This window comes from Triticum aestivum, chromosome 4A (genome assembly GCF_018294505.1).
Source record: "Triticum aestivum cultivar Chinese Spring chromosome 4A, IWGSC CS RefSeq v2.1, whole genome shotgun sequence".
In the NCBI taxonomy this organism is placed as follows: Eukaryota; Viridiplantae; Streptophyta; class Magnoliopsida; order Poales; family Poaceae; genus Triticum; species Triticum aestivum.
In genome coordinates, this window is record NC_057803.1 from 599,987,180 (window position 1) to 600,008,362 (window position 21,183).

General features: G+C 47.3%; 2 protein-coding genes and 2 pseudogenes across 2 annotated transcripts; all 4 read right to left on the reverse strand.

The window, feature by feature from the left end:
* Positions 1-1,086: 1,086 nt before the first annotated feature.
* On the reverse strand, positions 1,087-1,724 carry LOC123082509 (germin-like protein 9-3; annotated as a pseudogene).
* Positions 1,725-2,578: 854 nt separating this feature from the next.
* LOC123082506 (F-box protein At5g18160-like) lies at positions 2,579-3,807 on the reverse strand (annotated as a pseudogene).
* A 10,763-nt stretch (positions 3,808-14,570) lies between these two features.
* On the reverse strand, positions 14,571-15,284 carry LOC123082510 (putative germin-like protein 9-2). The gene has a single exon (XM_044504836.1). It carries the CDS (start codon positions 15,247-15,249, stop codon positions 14,617-14,619), a length of 633 nt encoding a protein of 210 aa, XP_044360771.1. The 5' UTR covers positions 15,250-15,284; the 3' UTR covers positions 14,571-14,616.
* A 1,334-nt stretch (positions 15,285-16,618) lies between these two features.
* On the reverse strand, positions 16,619-18,051 carry LOC123087402 (40S ribosomal protein S25-2). Its single transcript, XM_044509402.1, has 3 exons — positions 17,912-18,051; positions 17,632-17,841; positions 16,619-16,903 (listed from the first exon to the last, which is right to left on the reverse strand). The coding sequence occupies exons 1-3, from the start codon at positions 17,912-17,914 to the stop codon at positions 16,790-16,792; spliced, it is 327 nt and encodes a 108-aa protein (XP_044365337.1). The 5' UTR covers positions 17,915-18,051; the 3' UTR covers positions 16,619-16,789.
* Between the last annotated feature and the right edge of the window lie 3,132 nt (positions 18,052-21,183).

Genomic DNA, 21,183 nt, shown 5'->3' on the forward strand with positions numbered 1-21,183 from the left:
TGTGTGTGTGTGTGTGTGTGTGTGTGTGTGTGTGTGTGTGTTGACAAGCAAGCCACAACTTCTATTAAGGACTAGTATGAAGGTTTTCAGTAGTGTCCATTCCGGTTCTACATGTTCTGCCTCCGCTTTGACCACTCCTCGAGCTGATTTAGACGCACTCACATTCTAGGAGCAGGCTTCATCTTATCCAAACATACACTTAATTCAAGCTCATTTCATGAGAAATTTTCTCATGTGCATAATAATATAGCGATGGATGCACATTCTTCTATACAAATCACACTTATTATTACAGGTCACAACATAAGACAAGTGTCCCTCTCTATCTTCCATACACCATTTTGGGGAGAATCCTATCATTCTAAATAACACTATGGAACTCAGTAGATGGCCGCTCGAAATGAAATGGTTCTGTGCTGTTTTAACTATCTATCGCCACAGAAACATCCAAATATAAATGTAACTAAAGATTAGCTACAATCTTGGTATGGACAGAACTAAGAACAAATTTCAATGTCAGATGAGTCTTGCATTCACTACACCACAACATATCGTAGCTAAAAACTGCTGAATCGCCCCTCTGGCTAGTTTCTCTCCCTTAGCTCTAATCGCCAAGTTCATCGCCACAATTTGACAGCAAAGTTCACTTAATTAGTTCACTGCTATAAATTTGACATGCCAAAATTTCATCATGCACATAATTGTACACTTTTGTGAAGTCTGAATTGTTTAAAACATGTATCATATGCCAAACTGAAACTGTGTATCATACAACATCGGTGCCTTCAAAATGGTATACAAACTCACCAGGCACAACCCAATACAAAATCGCGAACATATATGTAACTCAAAGAGTCAAGATCACAAGTTCCAAACATCAACACACACACAAACCATTCGATCCAAATCAAGATGACATTGCAAACACACATATTCAACATCATTTCACCACCAAATTGCTCCTACCATGTGGATGCAGTACTTGGTTGTCTGCATTGCTTGGCAGGTCAGTTATTTCAAGAAGCAAAAAGAAAAATTCAAAACACACACAAGGACAGTTGGCACATCAGTCTTGAACGGACGGACTTATTTCTTGGGTGGCGGAGTGAGCGCCTCCTTGAGCTTCTGCACAGTGGGCACGTCAGTCTTGAATGACTTGGCGAGCACAAAATCGTCCACTCCGGTGCCGAACACGGTGACGGGCACGGACACGGTCCCCGCGGCGGCGCTGCCGAACGCGGAGAGTGCCATCGCGGGCCGAGACCCCTGGTTGGACTGGTAGTGCACCATGCCCTTGGGGAACACAAACATGTCACCAGCGACAAGGTCCTTGGTGTAGAGCTTGCCAGCGGTGTCAACAAAGCCAACAGAGAGCGTGCCCTCGAGGAGGAGGAGCAGCTCGGCAGCTCGGGGGTGGGTGTGCGTCGGGTTCACGGTGCTCGGCGGGAACCTGAGCTTGGCGTACGAAACGCTCTGCCCGTTGAGAGCAGGGAATTCTGCCATGGAGGCCTTGGACACCGTGAATTCTGCCATGGAGGCAGTGGCACGGGGCGGAAGCCGGTGTAGGTGAAGTAGTCGCCGGTGATGTTGATGGGAATGCCGATCAGCGTTGTGGGCACGACGAAATCAGTGAGGATGTCAGGGTCACCGGCCACGGCAGCCAGCGGGGCTGACACCAGCGCAATGGCCACCAGCACCATGGAGTAGAAGTTCATGGACGCCATTAGAGCAGAGCTTGAAGCTTTTGCTAGGTGAATGCCTGTAGCCGTGCTGATGGAGGATATGATTGATAAGCTGCTATTTATAGGCAGCCAGGTTTCCATTTCTTGGAAAGGAATTGGAGGAACCGAGGAGTTGATGTCTTGTTCTTCTGTCCCTTGTGAGTGACGAACACAAGGTGAGTAACCATTTTCTGGCTAAGATTAAGACCAGGAGAGCGTGTGGTTTCTCAACTCCCGGGTGTCCCTACACCAGTGATGTTTCTGCTCCTCGGGTGCATCAAAACTGCAAGGAATTCACTGGTTTTTTGGTGAAGTTAGCATCATGAACAGATGGTTGTGGATTGGGGATTGAAGAGGGGAACGAATCGTGAGCTAGGCCTAGGGGAACAAATAGGAGTACTAATAAGACTTAGGACCAAATTCCATTTTGAACAACAACGATCAACCTATCAGCCTTGCATACGGAATAAACATTACAAACGAAAATGCAATACCTAGCTTCTAGGAAAACGCCTGGGTGCATTCCTGTTACAAAAATACATTCACTCAAAGGACGTGAGCAAGACCAAATTTCTTATCTTAATAGTGTCATTCTTGCTTCTTAACAATGTGAATTAGGAGTAAAACTTTGTGAATGGATGAACAATGGAAAGTTACAACAGCATACATAGATACTCCATGGTTCAGAACATTACCATGATGTTCATAGCATCATAATAAGCACCAACTAATGACATCCAGTTGCTATCCAAAATCACATGTTCTATCGGTAGTACTGATATAACAATAAATGAGAAGAGTACGAATGAAATACATGATGTGAATCCAAGGGGAAAACAAACGAGTAGTCTTCGACATTACACAAGCCCTGCTGAGAATGGAGACTCCTTGTCTTCTTCTTGCATCTCACGGAACATAATTGGTGTAATGTTATCTTTGAGGCGGTGTTGAGTGAGCAACATGCGATATTGACTCTTTCCTATGTTCACCATCCCTAAGAACTTGCCATCAATGTCGAGATGCAGCACATATTTTGAATTAAACCTGATCAGCAGCTCACGCTCGTTGAGGACAACCATATCATTGAACCATTGCACTGTTGAATGAAGTGGTGTTTTCATTTTCTTTTTGAAAGAAGTTAAATAAAGTTGTCGTGATGCCTCCACCGTTGACACATCATCTGATACTTGAAAGACCATATTTTGGCGTCATAATCCAGCATCACCCAAACATCCATAGCAGTGAAACGAGGAGTCGAGCTGCCCCAAAAAGCAAGTGTTTCCTTCATTTTGAATAACCTCCTATTAGAGTACGGCTGGGCAGGACCACGCATCCACCGGAATGACTCAACTTTTGTGTCAAACACAATAATGTCTCTCCTGTCTCCCGTAATTTCATTGGTGGAATAAGGACACCAATGCAGGCTGCCATGGTGGTCTATTGGTGGTGGACAATGAGGCAAATAACGCAACCCATTCAGTAGCATATGTTCCACGGAAGCATGTCCCACACAACGTCTTGATGTAGTTGGTATTCTGACTATGATGTGCCTCGGCTCAGTGGATCCCACTGTGAGGACATATAAGCTGAATATATGTGACCGTGAGACCCAGAGCACCCTGTATTCTCCAGTAGGATGGTGCCGGTAGAAACCGATTACGTTGTTGTCGGCTTTCCCAAGTTGAGGCTGTGGTAGGACAGCATGCATGCGGATGAGCGGGTTGCAAATGTAGAATTGAGATCTCCGGTAGATGATGAGGAAGCCATCACAAGCGGCTTGGATGCTATTCTCTAAATGTTGTTTGGCACCCGGAAGATATGGCTAGATTTCTTGACTGGAAGCTTTGGCACTCACATCATGGAAGACGATGAAAGTGGCTGGCCACCCCTGCCCATTGATTATGGGGAGTGATCGCTGCGAGTGGTGGTGTTCAAGCATAAATTCACTCATGGAGGTGGCATCACGCCAGGACGTTCTGACGGCACGACAACGACCAACGTCCTTGGGTGTTAGCCGGACGAGTAACTTGTCGATGAGCTCCCCAGGCAAATCCTCAAGGAGTGTTGCCCCTCTTCTGTCCGGCATGGTGCTCCATTGAGTCAAGGGTCAACTAAACAAAGCAAAAAAAAAGATTTACTGAATGTCTTGGGTGACTAACTTAAATAAAGAACACAAGTAAGAAAAACTAGTTATGGAAGATGAAACTGGTTTACCTTAGAAGATGAACATGAAGAGTAGGCGAGGTTCCAGCGATGACGACGAACAGGGTCCGCAACATGGGTGTGTTTTGTCGTGTCTAGCCATCCATAAATGAATATTCAGCGTCAATAGCAGATGTAGAGAAAAATTAAGAAACACACACACACACACACACACACACACACACACACACACACACACACACACACACACCCATGTTGAAACATTACTAACACCAACTAACATAAACATCAAAGTTGTGAACGGTTGAAAACAAATGTCATATGCCAAACTGAAACTATGTACCATACAGAGTTGGTGCCCTCAAAATGGAACACAAAAGTCACCAGACACAGTGAGGTTCAACCAAATACAAAACTGCACACATATGTGAGAGAATCTCTAGCGGATCCGCTGAAATCTCATACTGCAAAATTGTTTTAGGGTTCCCCCGAAAACTTATTTGTGGTACCGTGCATGCTCCGGTGGAACATATCCTGTAAATCAGTACTGCATATTTAAAAACATCTTCGTGCTAGAAAATAGTTCATCACACAAACATAGTGCATACATAGGAAATACAAACTTCGGGCTACGAATTAATAGCTAAATCGACCGTCACTCGTCGATGTCGAGGTAGAACTTGACTGCGAACTTGCGGAATGCGTGGGCGAGGGCGTGCTCCTCCTTGGCGGCAGCGAGACGGTCGGCGACACTTCTTCTCCGGCCGCATATGTGCGCTCCACGGTGATAAGCTCCGCATCGGCCTCCCGGCACCTCTTGAAGTGTCGATAGAGGTTGGCGTCGAGCTTGTGGAAGCTGGCCCAAGGGCTCCGCCCGCCGCTGTCACGAGCTTGCTTCTAGCGATATGGCTCCATGGTGCCACTGGAGCTGCCGGCCTCCGTGTCGTGGCGTTCCTTCTTGTGCGGAGACGACCCGCCACGGATTGTCGCCCATCCGCCAGCCATCAAGGGAAAAAGAAGAGGCAACGAGGGTTGAATTTCTCGCCGAAGTATGTGAGAGCTAGCGGCGGAGGGGATCCGGAAGTCTAACCCTAAAAGCCCCCCCCCCTCCCGGTGTCGTGTATATAGCGGTTGCGGGGTGGAATATCCAGGTCACCCTAAAAATATTTACGGGCCGACTGATACGCGGAATCTCTTCGGGGCAAAAAATGCCCAAACCCACATATGCGGTGCTTTTTGTGGAGAGGTGCTCTAAGTAAAGAGTCAAGATCATGAGCTCCAAAGATCAACACATAAACGTTTGATTCAAATCAAGACCACATTGCAAACATACACTATAATTCAAGCTCATTTCACTAGCAATTTTCTCCTGCATGTGCATTATAACATAGCGATGACATTCTTCTATACAAATTAAAACTTATTAGTTCCTCCGTTCACAAATATAAGATGTTTTAGATATTTTAATATGGACTACATACAGGCTGAAATAAATGAACAAACACATAAAAACATGCCTATATACATTCGATTCTGAAAAACTTAGGGCATCTTACATTTCGTATCATATGAATTAAGCTCTTATAGACGAGGGTCCCTCTTTGCTTTCTGTACACCATTTCGGGGAGAATACTTTCATTCCGAATGACCCTATGCAGACTCTGTAGATGGCCTCTCCAAATAAAATGGTTCCATCTTGTTTTAACACTCTGACACAAATGAAACATCCAAATATAAATGTAACTAAAGATTAGCTAAGAACAAATTTCAGTGTCAGATAGTCCTGCATTCACTACGCCACAACATATCGTAAAAGCTGTTGAATCCCCATTCTGGCTAGTCCCTATCCCTTAGTTCTAGAAAACAAAGCTCTAATCACCAAGTTCACCGCCGCGCTTTGACGGCAAAGTTCACTGCTTCAAATTTGGCATGCCAAAATTTCGTCATGCACATAATTGTACACTTTTGTTAAGTCTGAACTGTTTAAAACAGGTGCATATGCCAAGCTGAAACTGTGTATCAGACAGCCTCGGTACCTTCTTTTTTTTCTTTTTTTTTTTGAGCGTGAACGGCAGATGCTCTGCCTTTGCATTATAGAAAAGGGAAAGTGGTCTAGTTAATAGGGAAACCAGACCCGAAAACCATACAACACGCGGTTAATATGGGAAACCGGCAAAAACCACATCCAACAATTCATGGCACATCACCTGTGCCGGAAACAAGCACCCCCAGACCTAGGAACGGAGGCCATGCCTTGTGTCCAACAAAGACGAACTCCGTAAACACCCACAAACTCTCTACAATGGCAGCACACCGAAGTGCACCCTCCCAACAGAAGTGGTCAAGCATTGGCCTGAACTAATGCGTGCACTGCCTCAATCGCCTTGGGCGTGTGTTCCTTCTTGTACATCTGCAGATAGTGTTGCATCTTCTCATTCAGGTCTTCTTTAGATGCTTTTCCTTTGTTCTTGAGTGTTGGAACCTCTCCAAAGGCCTCCGCCCGCCTATACTCCGCGTGCTTGGCTACAGGAATGTCGCAATCTTTGTTTTTCTTGTCCAAACGGCAGCTTCGTCGCTGTAAGAGAGAAGGAGCAGCCTCTCCCACCTGCAAAACTTGCGGCGAGCTCGACACAGTGAGAGCAAGCTCTTCGAGGAACTCCCCCCACGGAGAGGAGGCTCTCCCAAGAGGCTCATCTGCATCCATCCGGATCAGCTCCTTTGAAGGCTTGCTGGTGCAAGGAGCACTAGAAACCTTCGGCTCCTCCAGTGTCGACTGCTCAACAGGCTCCACCTCAGACATAACCATGTCAAAACAAAAAGACACCTTGGCCCGCTCCTCCACGCCTTGACTCACCATCCCGAGTAGGACAGAAGCCAAGTCAGGAGGATCATCCTCGAGCATGACCTTCTCCAAGGCAGGCGGATCATTAACGGACTGAGCCTTCTCACTCCACTCAGCTGAGCAGCCAGCCACAACAAGCGCACTACAATCCTCACCAACGGCCACAGCAGGAGGAGCAGATTCAACATTGGCAAGGTCTTGGCTGCCCCCGATAGCTTCCATAGGTTCCCATAGGCTTGAGACTTGAGCAGTCCAACTCTCCACAGCAGCAACCAAGTCTTGAAGAGGCTTGAACAGCACCTCAAGACGAGCAGCGAACAAGGCCTGTAGCTCAGCGCCGAGCGCCTCCGCCTGAGCTGCAAGGAGAGGCCGCAAGGGCTCCAAAACAGTAGGAGGCACGCCGGGGTCAGCCGCCGGCACGACACCATCAGTCGCAAGGTTGTCTTGGTGAGAAACCACCGAAGCCCAAGTGCGACCAGGTCGATGAAGTGGGGCTGGAGGCGATCCGCTGCAGGGGGGAGGCCGCTGACGAGGCCCGGTAGGCGCGAGGGGGGGCGACGAGGTTTTGAACCGGCAGGATGCCGTGCCAAGCACTCCCGCTCGCGATGGCCGGAGTGGCCACATCCCAAGCACCGGACAGGGCCGCGGCAGCCCGCGGCGAAGTGGTCCGACGCCAAGCACCGAAAGCAGAGGCCGAAAGTCCTCTGCTTGAAAGTGCGAGGCAGTCCAGCATCCTTCTGTTGGAATTTTGCTAGTAGGCCTTTGGGCCAAAGCCCAACTAAAATTCTGAAATTCTCTTGGCCCATTCATGCACACATGTGAGTGGAGTGAGTGAGGCTAAAGTTTAGTCCCACATTGGAAGTTGAGAGAGAGTTGCACCTCTTTATAAGGTGAGCTCTTCTACCACTTGTATGAGCATGAGAAGAGGAGACCTACACGCGCGCTCCTCCTCCTCGCTCGCCTCGCCACGCCACGCCTCGCCTCGTCACGACGCGCCACGGGTTGCGGGATTGAGTCGAGCCGAGGACAAAGCTATGCACATTGTCTATATTTTTGCTGCATGGAAAAATTAATGAGTCATTAATTAATAATTAACGGAGGCGTTAATTACTGAACCGTTTCCGATTCTTTTGGATCGTGATGACTCGGACGTGGGGTTTACTCCCACGACCTACCCGGCCCGCAATATATAGTCAGGCAGACGTCTACCCTAGCCGCCGCTTCGTATGGTTTCTCATCACCGTTCCAGATCATTGCGCCGCCAAGCTAGTCTTCTCCATCCCTCCTTCCGGCGTGCACCGCGAGAAGGGACAGCAGGCCTTCGGAACCCCGCCTCTCGTGATCCTGTACGGGAGAGGGGCGATCAGGTTTTTGGGGAGCGCACTCGCGCGACTGCTGACAGCGACGACTTCGCGAACAACGACTTCTTCCCCGACCTCGGCAACCTCATCCTCGACGACATGTGCAACAACATCAACGCCGGCGGTGCTGCACCCGCTGCACCGTATGTGATTCTATCCTTCCTGTTCGAGATCGTGGTAGAATTCATGTTTCTAGTATGTGCCCTAGATGTGATATGTTCATCTGCTATGCTAGTTCGCATGATTAGTTTAATCTCTGCTGCTGTGGTCATGATTTATATTCTGTTTATTCGGATTAAATCTCGTAGTAATTTGCTCATATTTCCAACAATCCAAAAACCTGATTATAGGCAATTTACTCCGGGTGGTTTTGCTGCGCATCTGAAACCGCCTGCCTTTAAGGGGGCGCAATATAAGAGGTGGCGCACGAGAGCAGTCTACTGGTTTCAGACCATGGGCTGCTATGATGCCACCAAGGGCAAGCCTGAGGGCGATCTTAATCCAGCACAGCTGGAAGCTTTTGAGAAGATCGATACCCTCTTTAAAGGCGCTCTTCTGAGTGTTCTTGATGACTCCATTGTGGATTCGTATATGTCGTTTGACAACGGCAAGGACATGTGGGCTGCGCTCGAGGCCAAGTTTGGTGCCTCGGACGCTGGCATCGAGTTGTACGTCATGGAGCAATTCTATGACTACAAGATGACTGATGAGCGCCCTGTTGTACGACAGGCTCATGAGATACAGTCGCTCGCAAAAGAACTTGAGTACTTCAAGTGTGTGTTACCGGACAAATTTGTTGCCGGAGGCATCATTGCCAAGCTTCCACCTTCGTGGAACAATTTTGCTACTTCCCTGAAACACAAGAGACAGGAGTTTTTCGTTGCGGATCTCATTGGTACTCTTGATGTTGAAGAGAAGACGAGAGCAAAGGACACACGTGCTCGAGTTGCTGAGGGAGGTTCTAGTGCCCACATGGTACAGAAGAAGAACTCCCAGCCCAACAAGTACAAAAACAATAAGAACAAAACTCAGGGCAAAGGCAAGTTTGATACAAAGAACAAGCCATCACATTCTACCAACTTCAAGAAGAATTCTCATAAGAAGGGGAAGGGATTTTGCCATGTCTGCGGTGATCCTAATCACTGGGCTCCAAAGTGTCCTAACCGCTTTGAGGAGCGCAAACATGAGAAGAGCGGCAAGTCCGCTAATGTTGTCATCGGTGATACTGATATGAAGGAATCAGGGTACGGTATTTTTCCTACCATCCTTTCAGTATTTCAATCCCCTGATTGGTTAATTGACACCGGTGCCAATGTACATGTTTGTGCTGACGCCTCCATGTTTTGTTCTTACCAGGCAACAGGGAATTCACCCGTGCTGATGAGAAACGGGTCACATGCCATCGTTCGAGGTGTTGCTACGGTCGATCTGAAGTTTACTTCGGGGAAGACTGTGCGTCTGAAGAATGTTCATCATGTGCCGTCCATTAATAAAAATCTCGTTAGCGGTTCCCGTTTATGTCAAGATGGTTTTAAGTTGGTTTTCGAATCCAATAAAGTTGTAATTTCTAAGTGTGGACAATTTGTTGGAATAGTCTATGAGTGCGGAGGCTTGTTCCGCCTATCTTTGTCAGATATTTGCACTAAAGTTATTAATAATGTTTGCCACAATAATGAGTCTGATATTTGGCATTCACGACTCTGTCATATTAACTTTGGTTGCATGACGCGGTTAGCCAATATGAATTTAATTCCAAAAATCTCTACTGTCAAAGGCTCCAAGTGCCAAGTATGTGTGCAAGCTAAGCAACCTCGCAAGTCCCATAAGACTGCAGAGGCAAGAGACTTGGCGCCACTAGAGCTTATACATTCTGATCTTTGTGAGATGAATGGCGTGTTGACAAAAGGTGGAAAGAGATACTTCATGACGTTGATTGATGACTCCACTAGATATTGTTATGTGTATCTTCTGAAATCAAAAGATGAGGCTTTGACTTTCTTTAAAAACTATAAAGCTGAAGCAGAGAACCAACTTGATCGAAAAATTAAACGGCTTAGGTCCGATCGTGGTGGAGAGTATTTTTCCAATGAATTCGATCTGTTTTGTGCGGAACATGGTATAATCCATGAGAGGACGCCTCCCTACTCACCCCGGTCAAATGGGGTAGCCGAAAGAAAGAACCGAACTCTAACTGATATGGTTAACTCCATGTTAGACACTTCGGGTCTATCCAAGGAATGGTGGGGGGAGGCGCTAATGACTGCGTGTCATGTCCTAAACCGAGTTCCCACAAAGCATAAGACCATGACTCCATTTGAGAAATGGGAAAGGAAAAGGTTGAAACTCTCTTACCTACGTACTTGGGGTTGTTTGGCGAAAGTCAATATACCAATTCCCAAGAAGCGCAAGCTTGGACCAAAAACCGTGGATTGTGTTCTTTTGGGCTATGCTTTTCATAGCATCGGCTATAGATTTTTGATAATAAAATCCGAGGTATCCGACATGAATGTTGGTACGATTATGGAATCAAATGATGCAACTTTCTTTGAGGACATATTTCCTATGAAGGATATGTCGAGTTCATCAAATCAGGAGATACATACTCCATCTAGTGAGGAATTCACTATAATTCCTGAACCCACCATTGCGATGGAACACGTTGAGAATCCTGTTGAGGGTAACAATGGAACTCCTATGAGGAGTAAGAGACAGAGGACTACAAAGTCTTTTGGTGATGATTTCATTGTGTACCTCGTGGATGACACACCCAGGACTATTTCAGAAGCCTATGCATCTCCTGATGCTGACTACTGGAAGGAAGCTGTACGTAGCGAGATGGATTCCATCTTAGCTAACGGTACCTGGGAGATCACTGACCGTCCATATGGGTGCAAACCTGTAGGATGTAAGTGGGTGTTCAAGAAGAAGCTTAGACCTGATGGTACGATTGAAAAGTAGCACGGCTTGTGGCCAAGGGTTATACCCAGAAAGAAGGTGAAGACTTCTTTGATACTTACTCACCCGTGGCTAGACTGACCACAATTCGGGTGCTACTATCACTGGCTGCCTCACATGGTCTTCTCGTTCATCAAATGGATGTTAAGACGGCTTTCCTTAATGGAGAGTTGAAGGAGGAAATTTACATGGATCAGCCAGATGGTTTTGTAGTACCTGGTCAGGAAGGAAAGGTGTGCAAGTTATTAAAGTCTTTATATGGCCTTAAACAAGCTCCTAAGGAGTGGCATGAGAAGTTCGAAAGAACATTAACTGCTGCCGGCTTTGTAGTAAACGATGGTGATAAGTGCGTGTACTATCACTATGGTGGGGGCGAAGGAGTTATTCTTTGTCTGTATGTCGATGACATATTGATCTTTGGAACCAAACTTGATTTAATCAAGGAGGTTAAGGATTTCTTATCTCGCTGTTTTGAGATGAAGGATCTAGGAGTAGCTGATGTTATCTTAAACATCAAGCTGTTGAGAGATGAGAATGGTGGGATCACACTGCTTCAGTCTCATTATGTGGAAAAGGTCTTGAGTCGTTTTGGGTATAGCGACTGCATGCCTTCTCCAACTCCATATGATGCTAGTGTGTTGCTTCGAAAGAATCGACGGATTGCTAGAGATCAACTGAGGTATTCTCAGATTATTGGCTCGCTTATGTATTTGGCGAGTGCCACGAGGCCTGACATCTCTTTTGCTGTGAGAAAGCTGAGTCGGTTTGTGTCAAAACTGGGAGCTGATCATTGGCATGCGCTTGAGAGAGTTATGCGCTATTTGAAAGGCACCGCGAGCTATGGGATTCACTACACCGGGTATCCAAGGGTACTGGAGGGTTATAGTGACTCAAACTGGATATCTGATGCTGATGAGATTAAGGCCACAAGTGGTTATGTTTTTACACTTGGTGGTGGCGCTGTTTCCTGGAAGTGTTGCAAGCAGACCATCTTAACGAGGTCAACTATGGAAGCAGAACTCACAGCATTAGACACTGCCACTGTTGAAGCAGAGTGGCTTCGTGAACTCTTGATGGACTTACCTATGGTTGAAAAACCAATACCCCCTATCTTGATGAACTGTGATAATCAAACTGTGATCGTCAAGACAAACAATTCTAAGGACAATATGAAGTCCTCAAGGCATGTGAAGAGGAGACTAAAATCTGTCAGAAAATTGAGGAACTCCGGAGTTATTACGTTGGATTATATCCAAACGTCGAAAAACTTGGCAGATCCCTTCACAAAGGGTCTATCATGTAATGTGATAGATAATGCATCGATGGAGATGGGTTTGAGACCCACCGCATGAGTTTTCCATAGTGGTAACCCACTCTATGTGATCGGAGATCCCGTGAAGTAGAAGTGGGAGACAAGCTGTTGGTCAGCTGGGAGGAGAGTATCCCTATATTAATTATCCCACTCCGTAAAGATGCAATACTCTCCTGATCTGCATGGCAGGTTGATAATTATCTTAATGTGTTCCAAGTGGCTTATTCGGGTAAGCAGAGATGTTGTCCTGCAGAATATCTTCTGAGGAACACACCTATATGAATTTGACTATCAACGTCGCAGTCTATGAGAATTGGGTGTTCTCTAATAAATTCATGAAAGGCCCTGAAGTATGACGTATACGCTCCACCCGCGGGGAAGCCTTGCGACAGCCCAGTATCGGTCAAGAATTTGTGTGAAACTAGTTTCACAAAAAACTTGTAGTTCAAGGCATAGTCCACTATTCAAGTTGTGATTTAGTGTAGCATAAATTTCTAAGTGGAAGTTCAACTTCATAGTCTCCACTAAGCACCGATATATAAAACAATGTTTTGGAACTAAATGATGAGATGTGCCAATGAGACTTTGTGGGGGATTGTTGGAATTTTGCTAGTAGGCCTTTGGCCCAAAGCCCAACTAAAATTCTGAAATTCTCTTGCCTCATTCATGCACACATGTGAGTGGAGTGAGTGAGGCTAAAGTTTAGTCCCACATTGGAAGTTGAGAGAGAGTTGCACCTTTTTATAAGGTGAGATCTTCTACCACTTGTATGAGCATGAGAAGAGGAGACCTACACGCGCGCTCCTCCTCCTCGCTCGCCTCGCCACGACGCGCCGCGGGTTGCGGGATTGAGCCGAGCCGAGGACAGAGCTATGCACATTGTCTATATTTTTGCTGCATGGGAAAATTAATGAGCCATTAATTAATAATTAACGGACGCGTTAATTACTGAACCGTTTCCGATTCTTTTGGATCGTGACGACTCGGACGTGGGGTTTACTCCCACGACCTACCCGGCCCGCAATATATAGTCAGGCAGACGTCTACCCTAGCCGCCGCTTCGTATGGTTTCTCATCACCATTCCTGATCATTGCGCCGCCAAGCTAGTCTTCTCCATCCCTCCTTCCGGCGTGCACCGCGAGAAGGGACAGCAGGCCTCCGGAACCTCGCCTCTCGTGATCCTATACGGGAGAGGAGCGGTCAGGTTTTTGGGGAGCGCACTCGCGCGACTGCTGGCAGCGACGACTTCGCGAACGACGACTTCTTCCCCGACCTCGGCAACCTCATCCTCGACGACATGGGCGACAACATCAACGCCGGCGGTGCTGCACCCGCTGCACCGTATGTGATTCTATCCTTCTTGTTCGAGATCGTGGTAGAATTCATGTTTCTAGTATGTGCCCTAGATGTGATATGTTCATCTGCTATGCTAGTTTGCATGATTAGTTTAATCTCTGCTGCTGTGGTCATGATTTATATTCTGTTTATTTTGATTAAATCTCGTAGTAATTTTCTCATATTTCCAACACCTTCCTGGGAGGGGGAGCAGCCACCTTCTCCAGGCTCGGGCGGCGCCGTCTCCCAACCTCCACCCAAGCCGGGGCGGCCGGGGCCAGAGCGGCGGGCGCCGAGGTTGGAGCCGCAGGGGCCGGAGCGGCCAGGTCCGGGGCGGCCGGGGCCAAAGCGGCGGGCGCTGGGGCCGGAGCAGCAGGGGCCGGAGCGGCCGGCGCCGGGGCCGGAGCAGCAGGGGCGAAAAGAAAGACCGCCGGAGAGAGGCGCGGGTCGGGATCCGGGTCAGGGCCTTCGTCCCCGGCCGGGCTGGGAGGGGGAAGGGGAGGGGCGGCGGCAGGGGAAGCGGCGGGGGCTAAGGGGGCCATGGGCGAGGGCGGCGAAGGGGGCTGCGCGGTGGCGGCGGCGGCGGCCGCGAGCGGAGTCGCGGGATACCTTCAAAATGGTATATACCAACTCACCACACACAACCCAATACAAATCGCGAACATATACAACTCAAAGAGTCAAGATCATGAGTTCCAAAGATCAACACACAAACCGTTTGATTCAAATCAAGACGACATTGCAAACACACATAACTCAACATCATTTCACCACCAAATTCCTCGTACCATGTGCATGCAGTACATGGTTGCCTGCATAGCTCGGCAGGTAGGTTATTTCAACAAGCAAAACAAATTCAAAAACACAACACGGCGGACAAAGTGCCAAGAACAAGACCAAACATACGGCACGACACACGGACGGGCTTATTTCTTGGGCGGGGTGAGCGCCGCCTTGAGCTTCTGGATGGTGGGCAGGTCGGTCTTGAACGACTTGGCGAGCACGGCGTCGTCGACGCCGGTGCCGAACACGGTGACGGGCACGGACACGGTGCCGGCGTTGGCGCTGCCGAATGCCGAGAGCGCCACGGCGGTCGTTGTCCCCTGGTTGTACTGGTAGTGCACGAGGCCCTTGGGGAAGACGAACATGTCGCCGGAGACAAGGTCCTTGGTGTAGAGCTTGCCGGCGGTGTCGACGAAGCCGACGGAGAGGGCGCCGTCGAGGACGAGCAGCAGCTCGGAGGCGCGCGGGTGGGTGTGGGTCGGGTTGACGGTGCCCGGTGGGAACACGAGCCTGGCGTACGACACGCTCTGCCCGTTGAGCGCGGGGAACTCGGCCATGGAGGCCTTGGTGAGCGTGAAGGCCAGCGGCGGCAGCGGCGACGGGTGGAAGCCGGTGTAGGTGAAGTAGTCGCCGGTGATGTTCATCGGCATGCCGACCATCGACGTTGGCGGGATGAAGTCGGTGAGGATGTCCGGGTCGCCGGCCATGGCGGCCATCGGCGCGGCCACCAGGGCAACCGCCACCAGCACCAAGGAGTAGAGGTTCATGGAAGCCATTAGATCACAGATGATCCTGGCTCTTGAAGCTACTATTGCTGGTGCTTGTGGCTGTGGAGATGATGAGTGAGGGTGCACTGCAATTTATAGAAGTCTTGATTTCCTTTTCTTGGACAGGTGGAGGAACCGAGGACATGATGTCTGTTGTCCTGTCCCTTGTGAGAGACAAGGCACACAATGTGATGCATAGAGAATGCCAATTTGCTGGCAAGATTGAAGCCAGCACACCACAAGTAAGGTTTGGTCCTCGGATGCATCAAAACTGCCAAGAATCCATTGGCCCCTGGGTGAACTTGGCAACACATGTAGTCTTGCAATTCTGTGCTGCTTGTTCCATGTAGTTAAACTGACATTGTTGATTGAGAGGTAAATTATGGAGAATCAGAGGAAAATAATGGGTAAATGCGTATGTACTAGCAACAACTTTTATGCAGGCATATGTATACTTCAAGGACTCACAAACATGGTAATTCGATCCTCCCAAAATCAAGAATTCATTGGCCCCTGGGTGCAGTTCTGGAATTCTGTGTGTTCCATGTCTACAATTCACAGGGTGGTCCAGTCATTTGAGCTGGGACATAAGGCTCTGGCATTACTTTTAATTAGTACTCCGCCCGTTCACAATTATGAGATGTTAATCTGGACAACATACAGACTGAAATGAATGAATAAACACACTAAAATGCGTCTATATACATCCGAATCAGAAAAAAGTTGAAACATCTTATAATTGTTAACAGAGGAAGAAATTCCAAAAGCAAGGTGAAAAATAGATAGATTGCTCAGATTTATGTAGATAGTCCAATCCATATTAATTGTCGTTGATTTGGTACAACTTTGTATTGTACCTCCCTCCGTTCAAATCTACCAAAACGTCATTATATCAAAGGGGGTAACAAGCTTTAGCAGCTGAAACTTGCTATTGGACTGGTTCATAGTGTAGCTTTCTGTATTTCGAGTTGAGAAGAGAAAACAGAACATCCCAAAAATTATGTTGCAAAGATGTGAAATGAAACTAAATAAGAACTTGTATTTACTTCTGTTGATTCAGGAATTAGGGCCTTCGAGTTATTAAAGAGTTGGGTCAAAAGAAACGGGCACAACAATGGGGAAGCCAGGTAGTACAGACAACCACCATTATTCAGGCAAATTGAAACCACACAGAGTTGCATCAAAATCATGCGCACGATAATTTAATCCTCCCGAAATAAAATCTACTTCAGAGGAACTAAATCTTATAAACCGTTACCCTCGCAACTAGGGGCACTATGCAGCTACAAATAAGGTTCAATTATACGACCAGATGGAACATTCATATAGCTGAAGAAACATGCAAACAGGGACAGCAACAAATACAAACACAGTCTGATAATATAAGGTAGATTTCATTGCGTCTTAGATTGTACCAAAAACTCAAAAGCAATTCAACATACTTGTGGCACGAGTGCCAAAGTGCCTCGCTGAACATAATGAACGTCAATATAACAGCGACATCTCAGTCTACTGGACTAGAAAACAGGCAGCCAACACATGAGGTAAATCAGGTGTTTGTGGCCCTGGTGAAGATCTGCTGGCTGGAGTGGATTGACACCATCCTGATGAGCCCCCTCTCCATCAGGTCCTTGATGGCCCTGCGAGCGAGCGAGCCGTTGATCTGCAGGTAGTAGGTAGACAAAGGGTGAGTAAGATCATCAGCACTATTTATAAATCAAACAACACAGATGATACATAATATACATTGTGCATAACTGGAAATGGCAGAAGAGCAGTCACAAATTTGAAGCACAGGTACATGCAAGGGTAAATAGCTAAACACAACTTGCAGTGCTCTAATGTACTCCGTACAGTTCAAGGCAAGCCGGGCACAAATTGTTGACAGTAAGATGCAGGGACAGGTTAATTTAGTGTTCAGCAGCAACATCAAGTCATATTAACTCCATGAAACGCTACAAGTCAATGGTGATGTTGACCCAGGCAAAACACCATTAGCACTGTACAATGTCCAAGTCAGATTATGGAAATACTGTGACACAAGACATAAATGATCACTGAATGGTGATATCAAATCCACTGCATCCTAGCTATACCATGGCACGCCAACCAAAATCTGAGGGTATCCAATGACCAGAGTGAACTGTCATACTGCACAAAAAGTCAAAAACTAACAACAAAGATGCAGCAGCCGAATCCAGCAAGCAATCAATTCAGAGCACAATCATATACGCCCTATCTACAGAGGCCTAGAGCGCATGCGTGTGTTCTTGTTCTTGTACAGAGTACTACTGACTGACCCAAAACACTTCACACGTATCCTACCATCCCGCGATCTCAGTTCTCTCGGGAAGGAAGCAAGCAAGAAGAGATCCGGAGGGATGGCGTTACCCTGAGGCGCTCGGAGAGGACGGAGGGCGTGATCTGCTTGTACTTGGGCACCTCGGTGAGCAGCTTGTCGTAGGTGGCCTGGTCGAAGAGCACCGCGTTGTTCACCTTCTCCTTTTGCTTGCCCTTGCTCCACTTCTTCTTCTTCTGCTTGCCGCCGCCCGACTTGGCCGGCTTCGACGACGCCGCCGGGGCCTTCTCCTTCTTCGGTGCCTGCGACGAAACAAGGGGGCCGTCAGCGCGCGTCCGGTGTGGTCACGCGGGGGCGGGCAGGGGCGCGTACCATGGCTGACGGCGGTGGCGCGGCGGCGGCGAAGAGGAGGAGGAGGGGGAGGCGGCGGCGGCGGGGAGAAGAGATGGGTCGTTGGGAGGAGGAGGGGGTATATGAGTGGGATGGGGGCTAGGGTTTCTCTGTGGGCTGGAATGGGCTGTTGGGCCGCGCGAGGTGGGCTCGTTCTGAGGAGTTTATCCATATGAGTCCATTAACCCTCAAAAGAAAATATGAATCCATTTCAAGTTTCTTGGACATTTAAAAACCGTCTCCGTGTTCGTGCATGTGCAGTGGAAGTATCTGAAAAATGTGTGTTTGCAAAGGTGCAAAGAGAAAGGAGGCTCCGTCGTATGAAACCCCCTCTCGGAATTTGTGATAAGCTTTGACCATGACATTTTTAGAAGAAAAAGAAAAAAGCTACCGTCTTATATATATTAAATTAATGAGGCCCTTACACAACAAACACACACAACAAAGAGAGAGAGAAAACGGCATGATACAACGGTGTCGGGGAACAACCACACCCCCAGATAAACAACAATGCACACTGATGAGGCATCGCTTGGAGTCATCTGGGTTCTCGTCCACAATCAGGCAACCGGAGCTAGATCATAACTCACTGCACCCTTGTCGGGGCTACGGAACCCTCAACATGAAGAGAAGTCCACCGCACTTCAAGCACATCGTCAATTCATGCTTCCTTTGCAACGATGTTGCTGACGACCAGCCAAGATCGCCAGCACAACGATAAAAGGACATGGCCGGCCCTCATGTACAGAAAGGGACTTGGACATGCCAGATTCCAACAAAAGGGTGATTGAAGCCCGGTTAGAAAAAAAGAAGGGTGCTTGGATCTCTGGTTGAAATATAGGGCATGGGTGTAGTGTAGGGGGGCTACAGCCCCCCCTCCCCCTCCACGAGCAATCTGTATTTTTCAATAATTGTTTATATTGGGGTGCATGTATCCCATAAAAAATCATTTTTATTTATAATCACATGTATGGGGTACTAACCGTGAATGAAAAGTTATTGGTTAACTAATTACTTACATCATTGCTGCCACGCCGAGAATGCATCGTAGATGCGACCCATGGTATTTCCGCATCACTATCATGTTCTTACATTTTAGGACGAAGTGAGTATTATTATAATGTTAAATCATGTCATTTGGGATAATCTCGTCCCCTTACCTGAACGATGCTATATGCGTGTAATAAATAGCATTGATATACCTGCTTGGCTTAGGAACGATCTCCGTGTCCATGTGCTACTGAATTTTTCAAAGAGCTTTACAAGGCGGATAACAATCTAAATCCAGATGCATTGCTCAACCTCTTTTCGGCCAAAAGTGACACCTGAGATGAATGATCAGCTATGCTGTGAGTTTACTGAGAAAGAAATTAGTGATGCATTATTCCAAATTGGGCCTTTAAAAGCACCGGGTGTTGATGGTTTTCCGGCTCGTTTTTATCAGAGAAATTGGTTTTTTATGCGGGATGATGTAGTTGCTGCAGTAAAGTAGTTCTTTGTGAATGGAGTTATGCCTGAGGGCATAAATGACACAGTCATCGTTCTCATACCTAAAGGTAACTCGCCTGAGTGCTTTAAAGATTTTCGTCCAATAAGCCTCTGCAGTGTTATTTACAAGGTGATATCCAAGTGTCTCGTCAACTGTTTGCGGACTTTCCTCGATGAGCTTGTGTCTGAAAGTCAAAGCGCGTTTATCCCGGGAAGGATGATAACTGACAATGCCAGCATCGCTTTCGAGTGCTTCTATAAGATCCAACAGAGCAAAATTTCCCAGAACACTCACTGCGCTTATAAGTTAGACCTGACTAAGGCTTATGATCGCGTCGAATGGAAGTTTCTAGAAGGTGCCTTGTCCAAGTTTGGCTTCTGCCACAAATGGATATCGTGGGTAATGACTTGTGTTCGCTCAGTGAGATATGCAGTGAGGATGAACGGGGAAATTCTGGAGTTCTTTTACCCTACGAGGGGCTTGAGGCAGGGTGACCCGCTAAGCCCCTACTTGTTCCTCTTTGTGGCTGAGGGTCTCTCCATGGCCCTGGACAAGCAGTGTGAAGTTGGACACATTACCCCAATTAAAGTAGCCAGGGGAAGCCCAGGGATCTCGCATTTGTTGTTCGCAGACGATAGTTTGCTCTTCTTCAAGGCATCGGAAGCTCAAGCTCGAAGTGTGAAAGATGTTCTATCTTTATTCCAGCAAGGTACTGGTCAACTTCTTAGCCCCGGAAAATGCTCTATTTTGTTTAGTCAGGCGTGTCCAGAACTGGTCAGGCATGCTATTTCTAGTACTTTGGATATTACAACTTCTACTTTTGAGGAGAAATATTTAGGCCTGCCAACCCCGGAAGGCCGCATGAAAGGTAAACACTTTCAACCCATTTCAGCTCGTTTCACTAAAAGGCTTACAAACTGGGCTCAGAGGTTCATGTCTCATGGTGCGAAAGACAACCTCATAAAATCAGTGGCTCGGGATATTCCCACTTACACTATGAGCATTTCCAAGATGGGGGCTCGTTTCTGTGATCAGTATGAAAAACTCATTAGAGATTTTTGGTGGGGCGATGAGCAAAACAAGCAGAAAGTACATTGGATGTCATGGGATAGAATGACTCGTACTAAATCGCAAGGCGGAATGGGGTTCCGTGACATGAGAATTTTCAACCAAGCTTTGTTGGCGAAGCAAGCATGGAGACTTGTTCAAAGGCCGGACAGTATGTGTGCAAGAGTTTTGAAGTCAAAGTATTATCCAAAAGGTAATATCATGGATACGGTCTTCCCCTCGGATGCATCTCCTCTTTGGCGAGGGATTGAACATGGGCTTGAGTTATTAAAGAAGGGCAATGATATGGAGAGTGGGAAATGGAAAAGGCATCCAAATTCGTAGACATAATTAGATCCCTCGCCTAGAAGGGATGTCGATCATGTCCCTTAAGAACAGGAGCAGAAATCGTTGGGTCAACCAATTGATTATTCCAAACACAAGTGAGTGGAATAGGCCTTTGATTCATAGTTTGTTCCATGAGTTTGATGCTCTAGAGATTTGCAAAATTAGGATACCATCAAGTCTTGTTGATGATGTGCTAGCGTGGAATCATGAAAAGAATGGTAATTTTACGGTGAGAAGTGCGTACAATTTGGGGCTGAACCTGAAAAATTCTACAGGCTGGGAAAAATTATCACATAGCCACGGCAATGGAAGAGTGTCTCTTTGGAACCTCATATGGAAAGCACACATCCCCCACAAGATCAGAATTTTT